Genomic DNA, 15,467 nt, shown 5'->3' on the forward strand with positions numbered 1-15,467 from the left:
AAGTTTTGTTTTCATTGCGGGTGATTTGACGGTGGTGCCTGCAGCTGTGTGCGCCCTGCCCCGTCTGTTTCAGGACCGTCAGCCCGCTGCTGCCTTCCTCGCTGAAAATCCTTCTGCACAGTAAAAACAGCCCTGTTTCAACATGTGAGCAGTCGGCCTGAAGCCATACGAACAGTAGGGGCTTATTTTTTTTCATCCACCTTAGAATCAACTGGATGCTGATATGTAACGAATGGATTATGGATCGGAACTGGACGCGTTGCCAAACCTTGCTGCTGGTTCTGCGCATTTTCTGCATGAGTTCAGCGCTGCATGAGGAAGACGCGTCCTGCGATGGAGCGTTTGATATTTATTTTGTTTTGGACAGGTGAGTTATGGTGGCCTAGTATGTGCAGGTAATTAAAGTAATATTACTTTAACTGCAGCAGAAACAGCCTTCACCTCAGTTTTGTCCATGTATGGTTGTGTTCCTCCTGGTCTAACAGTTTATTTTAATAATCTCTGTGCTGGAGTAAGTTCATTTTTATCGGTCATTGTCACTGTTTTGAAGTGGCTATCCAAAAATAGCACAATGCACTATTCTAACCAATGACTTATGGAGACATTAATAAAACTCCTCACAGGCAGTCTTTATTCTCAGTTTTTTTTTCTATTACTGTAACTTTTAATGAATATTAACAGCGTTTTCTGCTAATTTATAGGTGTCTACAGCGTAGACGTTCACGCAGGGTTACATGCCTTGCAAAAATATAGTATTCCTACTCATGTAACTTTTCCACATTTTTCTGTCCCACTAATCACAAATCTCCATGTTTTTATTAGGATTTCTATATTATAGTCCATATTTGTGTAGATGAAGGAAAATGAGACATAGATTTTCATTTTGTTTTTACAAATAAAAAACCTAAAAGGGTGGCATGCCTTTGGGGTATGACTCTACCAGTTGCACAACTAGAGATTGAAATCTTTGTTCATTCTTTGCAAAGAAGCTCAAGCTCAGTCAGATTGGACGGAGAGTGTCAGTGCACAGCTTTTTGCTCACATGAAGCCTTGCAACACATCCTCAATTGGACTGAGGTCTGGACTTTGATTGGGCCACATAAATATACTTTTATTTCAAACAAGGGTAGAATAGGGGCCATTTGTGACCCATGGAGCAATTTTGTGTGGCCCCCGACCACAGCTCAAGAAAAAGAAAAATTCCCTCCCGCAATAGCAGACTTTTTGTAATTTTATGAGATTTTTAAAAGAAAATTGCATATCTTCTTACATAGAAAATGTTATGTACAGCACAAAGTATTTTTCTTTTCATTTTGATATTGTAAGTAGGGTCCCAAACATCCAGCAACATTTTACTCAAAAACAGGCAAATTGGGTACGTCCATTCATTAAACCTGGCTAAATACAGCAAGCATTTTTAAAAAAAGTTCTTATTTTTGTTGCTGGGAATAGAATAAAAACATTTTATTGATCAACAAAATGTAAAATATTCAACACAAAAGTCAGGAAACTGCAATCATTCTTTTGTGAAAATGACTTGAGACCCTTTTTCAGACCTACAACACTTTGTTTTTGTCTGCTTTGTTTCTTTAAAATATTGCATGTTTAATTTTATTACTGCACAGGTAAAAAGAAAAAAAAAATCACAATAAAGTTATTTTGTGTGTTTGACTGGAAAGAAATTCAGGCCCCTGAGTACTTTCAACTTAGGGACTTTGAACACCGCTGATCTGCACCATTCGGTTTTAGCTGTGGCTGTATGTTTAGGGTTGTTGTCCTGCTGGAAGGCGAACATTCATCCCAGTCTCAGGTCTTTTGCAGCCTATAACAGGGTTTCTTCCAGGATTGGCTTGAATTTAGTTCCCATCAACCCTGATTAGCTCTTCTGTCCCTGCAGAAGAAAAACATCCCCAGAGCATGATGTTGCCACCTTCATGTTTCACAGTAGATTTTGTGTTTTTAGGGTGATGTGCAAAGACAGTTTTCTGACACACACAGCATTTTGCATGGGGAAAACGTCAATATTGGCTTCATATGACCAGAGCACCACTTCCACATGTTTGCTGTGTACCCTTTATGGCTTGTGGCAAGCTGCAAACAGGACTTCTTATGGTCTTATGACCAGACTTTGAGAGTGCTCAACCGGTTGTCCTGTCAACAGTCTCCCACCTGAGCTGTGAATCGGTGCAACTCTTCCAGAGTTACCATGGGCCCCTTCGTTATTTCTATGGTTAATGCTGTCCTTGCACGCCGTTTTCAGATCTTAGTTTCTTAATTAGCAAAACATGTTTTTTTCTTTCCACTGCACAGTTATTCACTACTCTGTGTCGATCTATCGCATACAATCCAAAATAAAACAAAATCAATGCTGTTACACAAAATGGAAAACGTTTGCTGAATTGTTTTTCAAGTCACTGACCTTTTGCTGTTTTGGGTTTTTTTCTTCTCTTTTTGTAGGTCTGGCAGTGTTTCAAAACACTGGAATGAGATCTATGGCTTTGTGGAGCAGCTCACCAGCAGGTTTGTCAGGTAATTCAAATAAAAGGTTTGCACATCTTTTTACCCCTGCAACAAAAATAAATCTTCCTTTCCTGCAGATATAAAAACAAGCTTTTACAAGGTAATCCATTCAGGAAGCTAAAATTGACATGAAACAAACTATTCAAGCAGTGGCCAGTATTTAAATTACACTGCAACAAATGGATAGAGGGTATAAAAAAGTAGAGCATGGCTATTTGGGGCTGCAGTTTTCACACAAAGCGAACAACTGCTCCAAAACCCTCTGGGTAATGGTGTGGGATATCTTTAGGTCTAATAGCAGGGTTGCTAAAAACTGGACTCCAGCATGCAACAGATGCTGAAGCTGGCTCTGACCTCTACAACCACTAACCCCTTTAAATGGGACGAAGCAAAGGCACCAACAGGGGTAGCAATTAATCTCAGTCTCTGAAGTTTGACCTTTTAGGTGACATTAAAACACATTCACATGTAATGTTTATTAATTCTTGATAATGTGGTGTGCTTTAGCCCCAGGATGAGGGTCTCCTACATTGTCTTTTCAGCCCAGGCATTTGTAATACTTCCTCTAACAGGAGACAGGTAGGTTTTTGTCTCTTTATCACTCTGTTACTTTCATTTCTAACTAAAAATGCACAGAAATGTAAATTTTTCTTCAACCCATGTTGTTTTGTGATTTGGTTCAACAGATCCAAAATAGAGGACGGTCTAAACCAGCTGAAACAAATCAAACCTTCTGGTGAAACATACATGCATGAAGGCCTAAAAGCGGTAAGAAAAGCCATATCTCTTTGGCAAACTCTAGATGGCGAAATAATAAAGTTAATTTAAAATAATTGGTTTCCTGGAGCAGAACCGGCTTCTGAGAAAGGTCCATAATAGGGTTAAGGTTGGGATTTGGTAAGGTAATTCCAAAAGCTTGATACAAGCCCACTTTAACTTTTCCAAAAATGGTTTGGATGTGTGATTGGGATAGTTGTCTTGCTAGAAAATCCAATGGTGTCCAAGTTAGTTATTGAGTTATGTTGGAGGTAGTCCCGCATCACTATTCCATCTGTCTTGTGCAATGCACCTGTACTACTTTGACAAAGACTGTGCTTGATACACCCACCACCTTGCTTACAGAAAGTACAGTGTACTTTGGGAGTGTCAAGGTTCCCAAAGGTAAGTTTTCCGCTAGCTTTCAGTTCATACCTCTCCATAGCAGTTTTCTTTGTCTTTCTCCCTGACCAGTTTTTTGTAAAAGAGGCAAAGAAAAGACGGCGTGCCTGGCATCTAAACAAAAACATCTAAAGAACATGGATGTGTACTTGAAAAGTGAAAGGAGAAAAGACAACCACATAAACACAATGCCTAAACCTACCTGAAAGGTGGTTTCAGTTGTTCAAATGGGCTAACAAGCTGGGCTTTCAATGTCTTTGTTCATGCTACATTTGGATAGGACTTCCAGGCTAAAAAACAAAATTACATTTTTAACATATTCTCCCGCCTAAATAAAGAGAAAGGCTTGTCAACCTTACCTTAAAAATGTGTCCATTGACGTCCTGTGTTTTGAGCACTGGTTGTTCCTAAACAAGCTGACATATTGCCTTTTATTTAAAGGTTACAGTTTAGGTCTTCTCCCAAACTGTGGTGACAGATCTAAATAACTCATACTTATGTTCAGTAATTTAAACTCGTGATATTGGAATGTGCAGTTGTACAGACATGGGTCCTCCTTAGAACTTCACTGGCCCCCTGGGACTTTCTCATTGATCTTAGTATTGGTCAGTAGGAATGCTGTCAAACTAATTCTTTTTATAAGTGATGATCACCAACAAAAAGTTAATAGACCATCAAGTTAAAAGACATTCAGTCATATTTAGCACCACTTGTTGCACCTGAGATAAAAAAAAAATCTATCAGATTATCCCCCCAGAATAATTTGACTTTGATGCTTATGATGCATGTATGTGTCAATGAATGAATGAAATCCTTTACCTTTCAGGTGTCAGAGCAGATGACGATGCAAACGTCACCATCATCCAGTATTATCATTGTTTTGACTGATGGCAAGCTGGACATCTACCTGTATGAACTGAGTGTGAAGGAGGTAATAGACCCACACAATCGCACACAAACACACACACACACACACACACACACACACACATGTTCTCATTCAGAAACACTTGCTGCTTAAAATAAATTTAATGGTAGGAGATGTGGGTGTGGAGAGGGTTTGGTAGTAATTCCACCTCATTCTTTTCCAGCTGGTAAAACTTTATTTTTAAATCTTAACTTTTTCAATTCTAATTTATTTTTACAACAGTCTGCATGAACTCGGGGTTTAAGTGAAATTGCTTTGATTTAGTTACAGTTTTTAGTAAATTAAATCTGTTCTGATTCCATAAGCTGTTAGTCACTGTTAGTTGAAGCAGAATTTCCCTTCCTGTGGTTCCCAGGCTGACAAAGCCAGAGGCTTTGGAGCCAGAGTGTACTGTGTCGGGGTCATGGACTTTGATCACAAACAGGTAGGAGGTTCCTCTTTTCTTTGATTATTCACACACAGGCCTCCATCCACAACCGTGAGAGAAATGCAGCTTGTTAAAACATTAACTTTTTATTTGCCTTTTTATCTGTGTAACTCTGTTAGACTGTAGCACGGACTTGAAAAGACCGTTGTTCTGGCCCATTTCCGCTAAACCACCTTGATCGTATTGCTTAGTCTGAGTTCAACTCAAACCTTCTTGGATGTGAAAAGTAAACAGCTGGCAGGTGTTTGAAGGCAGCGGTTGAAGAAATTTAGACTGGTCTAAAAGAAGCCAATGTGCATCTTAAAGAATTTGTCCTTGTGTCTGAGAAGGATAAATGTAAATATCCTTTGTTGAATGTGAGAACCGTCAGGAGAATAAAACCACATACATTAAAACCCCAGTGTTTGAGAATCACTCATCTGCTGTGACATGTGGTCTTCTCCACAGTCCGCGGTGCCTCATTATTCTTAATGAGATTTGGAAAGCAAAGAACAACACTGTAATTACATTGGAGAAATATAATACTGCAATATTACATTTTGTTGTGTAACTACGAGTTGTGTCAACATCAATTACATCAAAAAACTATGTGAAAAGCAATATGAATTACGATGCTAACCCCTAAATGTCCCTTCAAGTTGTGAGTGCAAGTGATCTTTTGCCCAGTTTCAGACCCACAGCACTCAGTGCTCTAAAGAGGAAATAATTACATCACTCTCTAATGATATAATGCCAGAGAAGCTTCCTGCTCCGCTATCATTACCGCAGTAGATGAAAGCTGTCCGGAGCTTTCTTCTCCTAGGAACAGACTCGCCCTCCCTAAATGCTGCTGAAGCAATGTACATCACATCATCACAAGCCAGAAACCTCCCTGAAACTTGGAGAGCTTCACCTAAAGTGAACTGCAAATGTTTTCATTCCTATTGAACTTTCTCATGTTTTGTCAGGTTCACAGCTGTCAACAGATTTTCTTGCCCTGTTCTTAGCTCCATCCACCTTTCTATCATCATCTAACCACCTTCCTTGTCTCTGGTGAAGAAAAGCATCCCCTCAGTATGATGCTGCCACCACCACGTTTCATGATGGATGTTTGGTTTACAGGGTGCAGTGTAGCTTTTCACCACACATAAGATGTTGCATTTAGGCTAGTACATTTCCTCCATGTGTTTGCTGTGTCCACTAAATGGCTCGTGGCAAACTGAAAACTGGGTTTCTTGTGGCTTTCTTTCAGCAATGACTTTATTCTTGCCATTTTTCCATAAAGGCTAGATTTGTAAAGTACATGACTAATAGATCCCCCCCCCTCCTGAGCTGTCCATTTCTGCAGCTCTGCTATAGTTTTCATGGACCTCTTATTTGCTTCTCCGAATAAAGTTCTCCTAGCCTCTCAGTTTAGGATGAGGGCCATGTCTTGAAGTTTGGCATAGCAACGTGTATGCACAAAAAGGGGTCTAATCAAATTAAACTGTTTTAAATTTGGTTGCAGCTTGCCGAGATAGCAGACGGCACGGAACAAGTTTTTCCGGTTCTTTCTGGATTTCATGCACTCAAAGACATTGTCAACACAGTAAGTTTATGTCATACACTTTGATCTGCAAACATCTGCACACATTCATGCAAACAGCATTGATTGTATCTCTCTGCGTCACAGGTCCTGAAACAGTCGTGCAGTGAAGTGTTCACAGTAGAGCCCATCAGCATCTGTGTAAACGGTAGGTTTGTTTTGAGGACTTTGTTTCATCTGTAAGGTGGTCCTAAAAAATGAAGCAATAATGGTGGACTAATAATAAGGTAGTCAAAGCAATAAAACCACATGTTTGGATAACTTGAGATCTAGACCTTAAAAATATATTGCTAAAAATATTCTTGATCCTTTTTTGCCGTGTGGCAGGACATGTTAAAACAAACACCTACCATCACATGATAATACCAAAGAACTCAATACTGGGTAAAGCGTTTGTACTGGAAACGGAAGAAGCTTTTTGATCAAGTGTGAAGCCATAAAAAGACAGTGGAGACAGTCGCTGGTGCTGTTTAGGGTGATTTAACTAGTTATCATGTGTATGTGTTTTTTCCTGTGTTTGTTTAATGACCTCATGTTGATATACTGCATAAAACAGGTGTTTTTAAGTTTAAATTTCTTCCCTGAAGAGAAAAGATTGTCAGAAAATTTATTTAACTAAACAGATGAGATTTTTTTGAAAAACTATGTAGTTAGAAAGAAGTTTTGGCTGGAAACGAGTTATTTAACTCTAACTGATGAAGTGAGAAGTTTCTCATTCCTTTAACAGTCAGAAGACTCATATCATATGTTTCAGAGGAGTCAAATAATTGTGCAGGTACATGTAAATAAAACGGCTAAGAACAATGTTGAAACAACACTTTATTTTCTTTAAGCACAATACAAGCATAATTGCTGTAAAAAGAAATTGCATCCTTTGTCAATTTTAGTTCATTCCAGGTGTTTACATTCACTTTAACAAAACCTTGCATGCGGGGGTTGGTAGAATATTTAACTAACATCTCAAGACATCAGTCAGGAAATTACAGTATGTGCACCAATGGGTCTTCCAAATAGATGGCGGCTGTTCGCATACAGCTAAATAGTTTACTAAGAGGCTTAAGGACAATAAAGTCAGAGTTTTTAGGTGGCCATGACATCTCAGTAATGCAGAACATTTTTTAGACAAAGCTGAGAAGATCTGTTCGAACACTATGGACCATAAAACCTGGCACTGGTGCAAAATAATCCAACCAATATGTTTAGAAGTTTATGGGAGGATACCTTAAACCTATGACCCAAATCATAAAGTCAAAAGGGTAATTCTACAAATTATCAAAGTAAATGTAAACTTCTGATTTTAAGTAAGGTTTTTAAAAAACAATCTTTAAAATATTCTCTTTTGCTTCTAGCAAATGGAAACAGTGGAAACAATCCTAACTGACATAAACAGGAAAGTTTAGGTTGATGTAATGTCATAATAAAAATACACTATATTGCCAAAAGTATTTGTCTACTTTTACATGTACATGAACTTTGATGACATCCTGTTCTTAATTAATAAGGTCCAATTTGTTGGAGCCATCATTGCCAGCATTAGCAACTTTAACTATTCTGTAAACATCTTCCACAAAGTTTAGGAGTGTGTTCATAGTTAGACGAGAAAACCGAGAATTGCAGCCTTCGCTCTAGTTCATCCCAAAGGTGTTCACAAAGGTTGAGGTCAGGACTCTGTGCAGGCCAGTGACATTTCACCACACCAAACTTTGTACACCTGCAACCACGCAGGTGATTGTAACACCAGAATTCATTGATTTTGTGCTGTGACCCAATACTTTTGGCATTATAGTGTATTATGTCTTTATATAGCGTGTATGTAAATATTTGGTTTTAGCAGTAAATGTTATGGTCTTTGGGTTAAAAATGTATTTAAATATAACCTCAAGTGTGCATAACTCCACATCTCACAGTCCACCACCTCAAGGAGACACTGAATTCAAAAGGAAATACAGGTGTATACAAAAATAAAAACACCCAAAAACGCTAGATATGTACAAAATACATAAAACTATAGTATTTGAATGAGGTGTACTTTCTTTTTACTGTGACTGTGCTTTCAAAAAAGTAAATTACTAACTGCTTAGATATATGGAATGAGCGTTGCTTTCCTCTTGACGCAGTGTTGTACTGCATGGCATTGCTTGGCAGTGTGTTGGAATTCCAAAAGATTGATGTGGGAAACCTGAGACAACATTTTTCACAGTTGTTGGTTACCACTGACTGCAAACCTAAACAGTAAAAATAGTCCTTTGGCAAAACCTTCTATTGTCTACTTAAGGTCTCAAAAAAAGTATTGCAACACTAGATGAGGGTGAGGCTAGATTTCTTGTGTCATTTTGGATAAACTTGGCAGCATGTTGCCGAGACTGAGTTCAGTAATCAAAGAGTTTGACCATTCTTTGTTTTTGGTCAGCAGGTCTGCAGGTCCCCAAACATTTAAAGATCAGTAGCAAACCCTGACCCCAGACCTAACAGGAGAGTTGATTAAGTCATGTTAACATTCTAGGTACATAAGTATTCCCACCCCTTAGCTTAATATTTAGTTGTAGCACCTCTGGCACCTTTTCCTCAAGTCTTCTTGGGTCAAATTGGATCAACAGTGATGGGAGATGGACAGGTCTTTCCCGAGATTCACAGTCTGCTCCTGAAACCTCTCCTTTGTTATTTTGGCTGTGTGCTTTGGGTCATTATTGTATTGGAAGATGAATCACTTATTTAGTCAGAGTTCCGAAGGAATCTGTAGCCAGTTTTCTTAAACAACATCCCTCTATATTAGCTGCTATCATCTCACCCATTATCCTGGCTATGTCTCGGAAAACCACCCTCACAGTAAGTTGCTGCCATCACCATGCTTAGCTGTTGTTACCTGATGTTGCCAGGTAGATGATGAGCAATGCTCGATTTTCTCCTGACATGATGCTTGAAGTTCTGGCCAAAAAGTTTTATTATGGTGTCATCAGACCAAAGAATTTAGTTTTTCCTGGTCTGACAATCTCTGAGGTGCTTTTTAGCTTATTTCAGACAGCTTGCCATGTGCCTCCTGGTGAAGAGTGACTTCTGTCTGGCCTTTCTACCATGATGTTCTAATTGTTTGAATGCTTTAGTGAGGGTTGACTTTCTGGATGGTTCTCAGATCTTCACAAGGAAACGCTAGAGCTTTACCTTAATGAACATTTGGGCATGGTCATTTCTCTGACCAATTCCTATCTTACAAAATTACTAGGATTGGCAAACGGCCAAATCTAAGGTTGTTTTTTTTCTTCACTCAACTAAATTGACCACAGGAGGACTCGGATAAGGTTGCAGAAACATCACAAGGATGAGCAGGGGAAATTAAATACAACAGAGCTTGATTTTGATTGTCATAGCAAGGGGTGTAACTATTATGTTCAAATATTTTTAAAAATGTTATGCTGTAAATTTATAAAAATGTCTGAAAACATTTCATCATGGGTTATGTATGTAGTTTCATTTCAAGATCAAATTGGTATAAGAATACGCCTGTAAGAAAAAATGTAGAAAGACTTAATGGGGTGTCAATACTTTTTGGTGATACTAAGATGGAAGAGAACAAGTTCATGTTCCAACATTTATTTCTTTAGCTTCATAATTATTTTTAAAAATGTAAAATGTTTGATTATCTATCACTCACATGTGGCCCTGTCTCCATTCGCTAACAGCCTCATCAATCTTCTAGTATTTTCTTATGGCTTTTGGTTTGGTTTGCCATCCCGAGATTATCAGTGGGCCCCCATTTCCAGAACTCCCTGTCTGTAACAGGTCAGATCATCCCAGGACAAGTTTAAAGAAAAGAAACCCAGCAAGAAAAGTCTGTTACTGGTACAGGGAAATAAAGCTTCAGTTTCAGCTTGACCATAGCCAGATGGAATAGTAGTTGCAGGCCTGCATCACATGCTGCACAGGGACTTTCTCTGAGTCCAGAAAATAAAGGAAATCTGGACAAAAACATCTATGGGATCATGTTAAGTCTCTAATGTTCTAGACAGAGGAAACCAAAATTGAGCTCTGAAGGAATGCATAGCATCTGGTTGTTTATATCTAGCTTAATGATGCCATAAGAAAGAGGAAGACTCCACCTACTGATCAACATGGGGGGGGGGGGGGGGTCCTTTCTTGCTATGGAGCTGCTGTCCATATGTCCTTTGAATAAGTAGGTTTCAAGTGACATCTTTGTTTTTTTCAGTCTGACACAGAAATCTGATGTCAGGACTGTTTTAAGCCAACCAGCTGTTAGTACAAACTTATTTTTACTTTAAAACTATTTGGGATAAGCTAGAATCTAAGAAAGCAAATCCAGTAATACTTTAAATTTTTTTTTAAAAACTGCTTAAAGTGCTCATTGTGTTTTGATCTGCTTGGATGATCCATGCACCTCAAAGATAGAGGTTTTGCCAGAAATTCCTAGAATAACTACTGCTGTGAACATTAAAGGGCCTTCTGTGTTAAAAATGTTAGAATGGCAGGTTCTCCAAACTTCCAGATGGCTGGAAAAGCATTTATTGTTGCCAGTGATTTGGGCACTCTTTTAAAATAACACAAGAAGCCTGAGTTGGTGGGAATCAGCTTGTTCAAAGGTTCCATCAGGTCTTAGTGATTGAATTTGAGCTCTTGAAATTAGGAATTTTACTTTCTCAGCAGATCTGAACGTGAGATTCAGTGCCACTCTGGATTTCACATTTATGGTTTGCATATAATTATATAGGAGACAATTTTTTTTTATGGTCTTTGCTTTTGTGCTACTCTGTCTTTTTGTTCTGCATGATCATGAGGGCAAGATAGCTGTCTTATGTGCTATCTTTGGTCTTTAAAATATCAACTTTTCAAAACTTTATTGGTACTTAGACTGAAACCGTGTGATTTAGTTAGGTGAGACTAATGTTGTACCTTCAGGAAACACTGAAGGTGCATGTGGCCTAAAACGGAGGATAGAAATGTATGTTGGATGATCTGTGATGCTGTAGGCATGGTACACATATTTGTTCTTATATATGATTTATTTTTATTCTACCACTGAATAAATCTAATCAAATTCAAGGTCAGGTGGGTGTGAAATTATGATAATAAAAGGTTAAAAGTCCTGTTGCTAATTTTTACAAGGGGTACTAATAGATGTGGAGGATGCTGTATAAACAGTCATTTATTATATATTCTTGTCATTCCTGTGTTTTTTCTGCAATTATTTTCCAGAGTCTTTCAACGTGGTCTTGAGGGGCAGCGGATTTAGTGGAACCAAAAGGATTGACAACCTTCTCTGCTCTCTCACTGCCAATGAAGTGACTTACAGTAAAAAACACACTCATGACATTTGTTTTTACACTAACCGAGAGAATGTTATCCCTTTGCACCAATACTTCATGGTGCATCTACATGGCACCATGATGCTCTCTGGGATAAACTATTAAGTGCCACTTGAAACAGTGCGCAGATATCTGAGCTGCAGTGGAAAGTCGGGTGTCATGGCACTGAGAAACAAACAGTAGCTCCTTTTTATCAGCTGCAGCCAGAGAACAGAGGAGACATTATGAGGCTGAGCAGAGGGAGGAGATGCTCTCTCCCCATCAGTCTATTAATGGATCGATGACATAAACAATGCTGAGGTCAGTGTCACTGAGAGGACATGTGATTTCTGTTTAGCTGCTGTTAGATTGTGGGGGAGTTGTCTACTCCTGGCTCCTAACTTTCCTGTGGTTTGTATAAAAATCTACTTAAAACACACAAAATTATTTCAATGCAAAGAATTAGATTTCAAATCAGTAAACACCACTCTTCAGTTAGTGAACAATAGCTCTATTTTTATGCAACATGATGTTGCCTATCCTGTTGTTGATTTTGGATTTTGAGATCTGTTTTGGGTTTTTCGTCTTAGATGAGAAGCCAACACTTGTTCGAGATGGCTATCTGCTGTGTCCAGCTCCCCGTCTACCTGAGGTTGGACAGTAAGTCTGCAAACACATACACACAACTATAACCATTAATGAGCTGTGCATGAAAATGGGCTTAGGTCAAGGAGTATTTACATTGTGACAGCAAAACTTTCACAAACCTTTTTATTGCATAAATGCACAGTAAAGCTGCAGTAAACCAGTCTTCTTACTTTGAGAAACTGTTTTAAATTGGGCACGAAGACGTTTTCCACATTTTCATCCTTTGTTTCATGTCAGACCCACCTGTTTGTTACTGAAATGTTAAATCACAGCCTCATCTGTCCAAAGCACACCGTTCCAGATAAAGCCTCAGCAGAGTTTTGCAAACTGATCATATTTATATCTGTGATGAAGGGAACAAAAAGGCTTTATAATGATTTGCCTCCCAAACAACAGTCTGGCATCTAGATTTCATCCAAAGGTTGATATGGTGACTTGATGACTGCCAAATGCCACTTTTGGCACCAGCTCTCTAACAGGGAGCTTCTTTTCTATTTTCCTCACTGTGCATGGATGTAAGATAAGCATTCCTATATACTTTTTAATTATTATGTTGTAGCCCTTTCCTACCTTATGTAGAGCAAACACACACCTGGATTACTTGGTTGACTTGAAAGAAATGGGCCCCTGTGTCACATCATCTGAGAGAAAGAGGAAGTCATTCCTAATTAAATGTTCCTTGACACCCTGATTGTTGAAAATAAGTAGACATTTTAAAAATATTTAAGCTACACAGATTTTGGGGCACCAATAACTGTAGCATCTATGTTTTTAACATTTTTTATATTGTTTTCCTCTGAATAGAAATACTCTGTTTAAAGGTTGCATACTTTTGTATACTTTTGTATACAATGTTGTATACCTTTCAGTGTTAACTTTTTTACACATCTTCATCAGCAATTCTATTAATTGTAGAAATTGTTGTGTATGGTAGTGTTTTTGTTTGTTTGTTTTATTTGGCTGCTTTATTAATCATTTGCTCCTTGGAACCCTAAATTGTGATAATTATAGATTTTTTTTCCTGTGAAAAGAGACTGTTTCCGAGTGAAACCAGCTCAGTGTTTGTGTAAAACTGTGTCCAGGTTTTGGACATGAGTTTGGCCTGGATGTCTCCTGGTTATCTCTCTGGCATTTAATGAGTCTATGCTGATTTGACCGTATCTACTTCAAACAGAATACTGTAATTACTCCCGTTCTGGAGCAACTTCTAAATGCTGGAGCAATCTGAGGGCATTCCTTACAGTAAATAAGGTCTAGTCCAAATGTAATTAAATGAAATGTGAAAATAAAATAAAAAGTTATATACAAATAAAAATATGCATTTTTTGGTTTTATTTAAAATTATATTTGGTGGGGGAGAAGAAAAAATCTAAATACAGCAGCCAATTTTAAGAGCCTGATCAAAAAATGAATCATAAACAAAAGTCTCGATCTTATTGAATGGTTCAGATGGGTTTTTTTTTTAGATTTGTTTTGCAGCACTAGTGGCCTTTATTTTTCAGTGTTTGTTTTTGGACAGTACAGGTCCTTCTCAAAATATTAGCATATTGTGATAAAGTTCATTATTTTCCATAATGTCATGATGAAAATTTAACATTCATATATTTTAGATTCATTGCACACTAACTGAAATATTTCAGGTCTTTTATTGTCTTAATACGGATGATTTTGGCATACAGCTCATGAAAACCCAAAAATCCTATCTCACAAAATTAGCATATTTCTTCTGACCAATAAAAGAAAAGTGTTTTTAATACAAAAAACATCAACCTTCAAATAATCATGTACAGTTATGCACTCAATACTTGGTCGGGAATCCTTTTGCAGAAATGACTGCTTCAATGCGGCGTGGCATGGAGACAATCAGCTTGTGGCACTGCTGAGGTCTTATGGAGGCCCAGGATGCTTCGATAGCGGCCTTTAGCTCATCCAGAGTGTTGGGTCTTGAGTCTCTCAACGTTCTCTTCACAATATCCCACAGATTCTCTATGGGGTTCAGGTCAGGAGAGTTGGCAGGCCAATTGAGCACAGTGATACCATGGTCAGTAAACCATTTACCAGTGGTTTTGGCACTGTGAGCAGGTGAAAGGTCGTGCTGAAAAATGAAATCTTCATCTCCATAAAGCTTTTCAGCAGATGGAAGCATGAAGTGCTCCACAATCTCCTGATAGCTAGCTGCATTGACCCTGCCCTTGATAAAACACAGTGGACCAACACCAGCAGCTGACACGGCACCCCAGACCATCACTGACTGTGGGTACTTGACACTGGACTTCTGGCATTTTGGCATTTCCTTCTCCCCAGTCTTCCTCCAGACTCTGGCACCTTGATTTCCGAATGACATGCAGAATTTGCTTTCATTCGAAAAAAGTACTTTGGACCACTGAACAACAGTCCAGTGCTTCTTCTCTGTAGCCCAGGTCAGGCGCTTCTGCCGCTGTTTCTGGTTCAAAAGTGGCTTGACCTGGGGAATGCGGCACCTGTAGCCCATTTCCTGCACACGCCTGTGCACGGTGGCTCTGGATGTTTCTACTCCAGACTCAGTCCACTGCTTCCGCAGGTCCCCCAAGGTCTGGAATCGGCCCTTCTCCACAATCTTCCTCAGGGTCAGGTCACCTCTTCTCGTTGTGCAGCGTTTTCTGCCACACTTTTTCCTTCCCACAGACTTCCCACTGAGGTGCCTTGATACAGCACTCTGGGAACAGCCTATTCGTTCAGAAATTTCTTTCTGTGTCTTACCCTCTTGCTTGAGGGTGTCAATATTGGCCTTCTGGACAGCAGTCAGGTCGGCAGTCTTACCCATGATTGGGGTTTTGAGTGATGAACCAGGCTGGGAGTTTTAAAGGCCTCAGGAATCTTTTGCAGGTGTTTAGAGTTAACTCGTTGATTCAGATGATTAGGTTCATAGCTCGTTTAGAGACCTTTTAA

At 38.9% G+C, this 15,467-nt stretch overlaps 1 protein-coding gene across 1 annotated transcript in view; it reads left to right on the top strand.

The window, feature by feature from the left end:
• The window catches only part of antxr2b (ANTXR cell adhesion molecule 2b), a 21,212-nt gene continuing 5,745 nt past the window's right edge, over window positions 1–15,467 (top strand). The window contains exons 1-10 of the mRNA XM_047372345.1: window positions 1–367; window positions 2,458–2,529; window positions 3,028–3,099; window positions 3,207–3,288; window positions 4,505–4,609; window positions 4,962–5,030; window positions 6,520–6,600; window positions 6,685–6,745; window positions 11,803–11,898; window positions 12,482–12,551. Coding sequence (XP_047228301.1) covers window positions 216–367; window positions 2,458–2,529; window positions 3,028–3,099; window positions 3,207–3,288; window positions 4,505–4,609; window positions 4,962–5,030; window positions 6,520–6,600; window positions 6,685–6,745; window positions 11,803–11,898; window positions 12,482–12,551 — 860 coding nt within the window. The 5' untranslated portion in view covers window positions 1–215. The remainder of the gene's footprint in view (window positions 368–2,457; window positions 2,530–3,027; window positions 3,100–3,206; window positions 3,289–4,504; window positions 4,610–4,961; window positions 5,031–6,519; window positions 6,601–6,684; window positions 6,746–11,802; window positions 11,899–12,481; window positions 12,552–15,467) is intronic.

This window comes from Girardinichthys multiradiatus, chromosome 8 (genome assembly GCF_021462225.1).
Source record: "Girardinichthys multiradiatus isolate DD_20200921_A chromosome 8, DD_fGirMul_XY1, whole genome shotgun sequence".
Classification (NCBI taxonomy): domain Eukaryota; kingdom Metazoa; phylum Chordata; class Actinopteri; order Cyprinodontiformes; family Goodeidae; genus Girardinichthys; species Girardinichthys multiradiatus.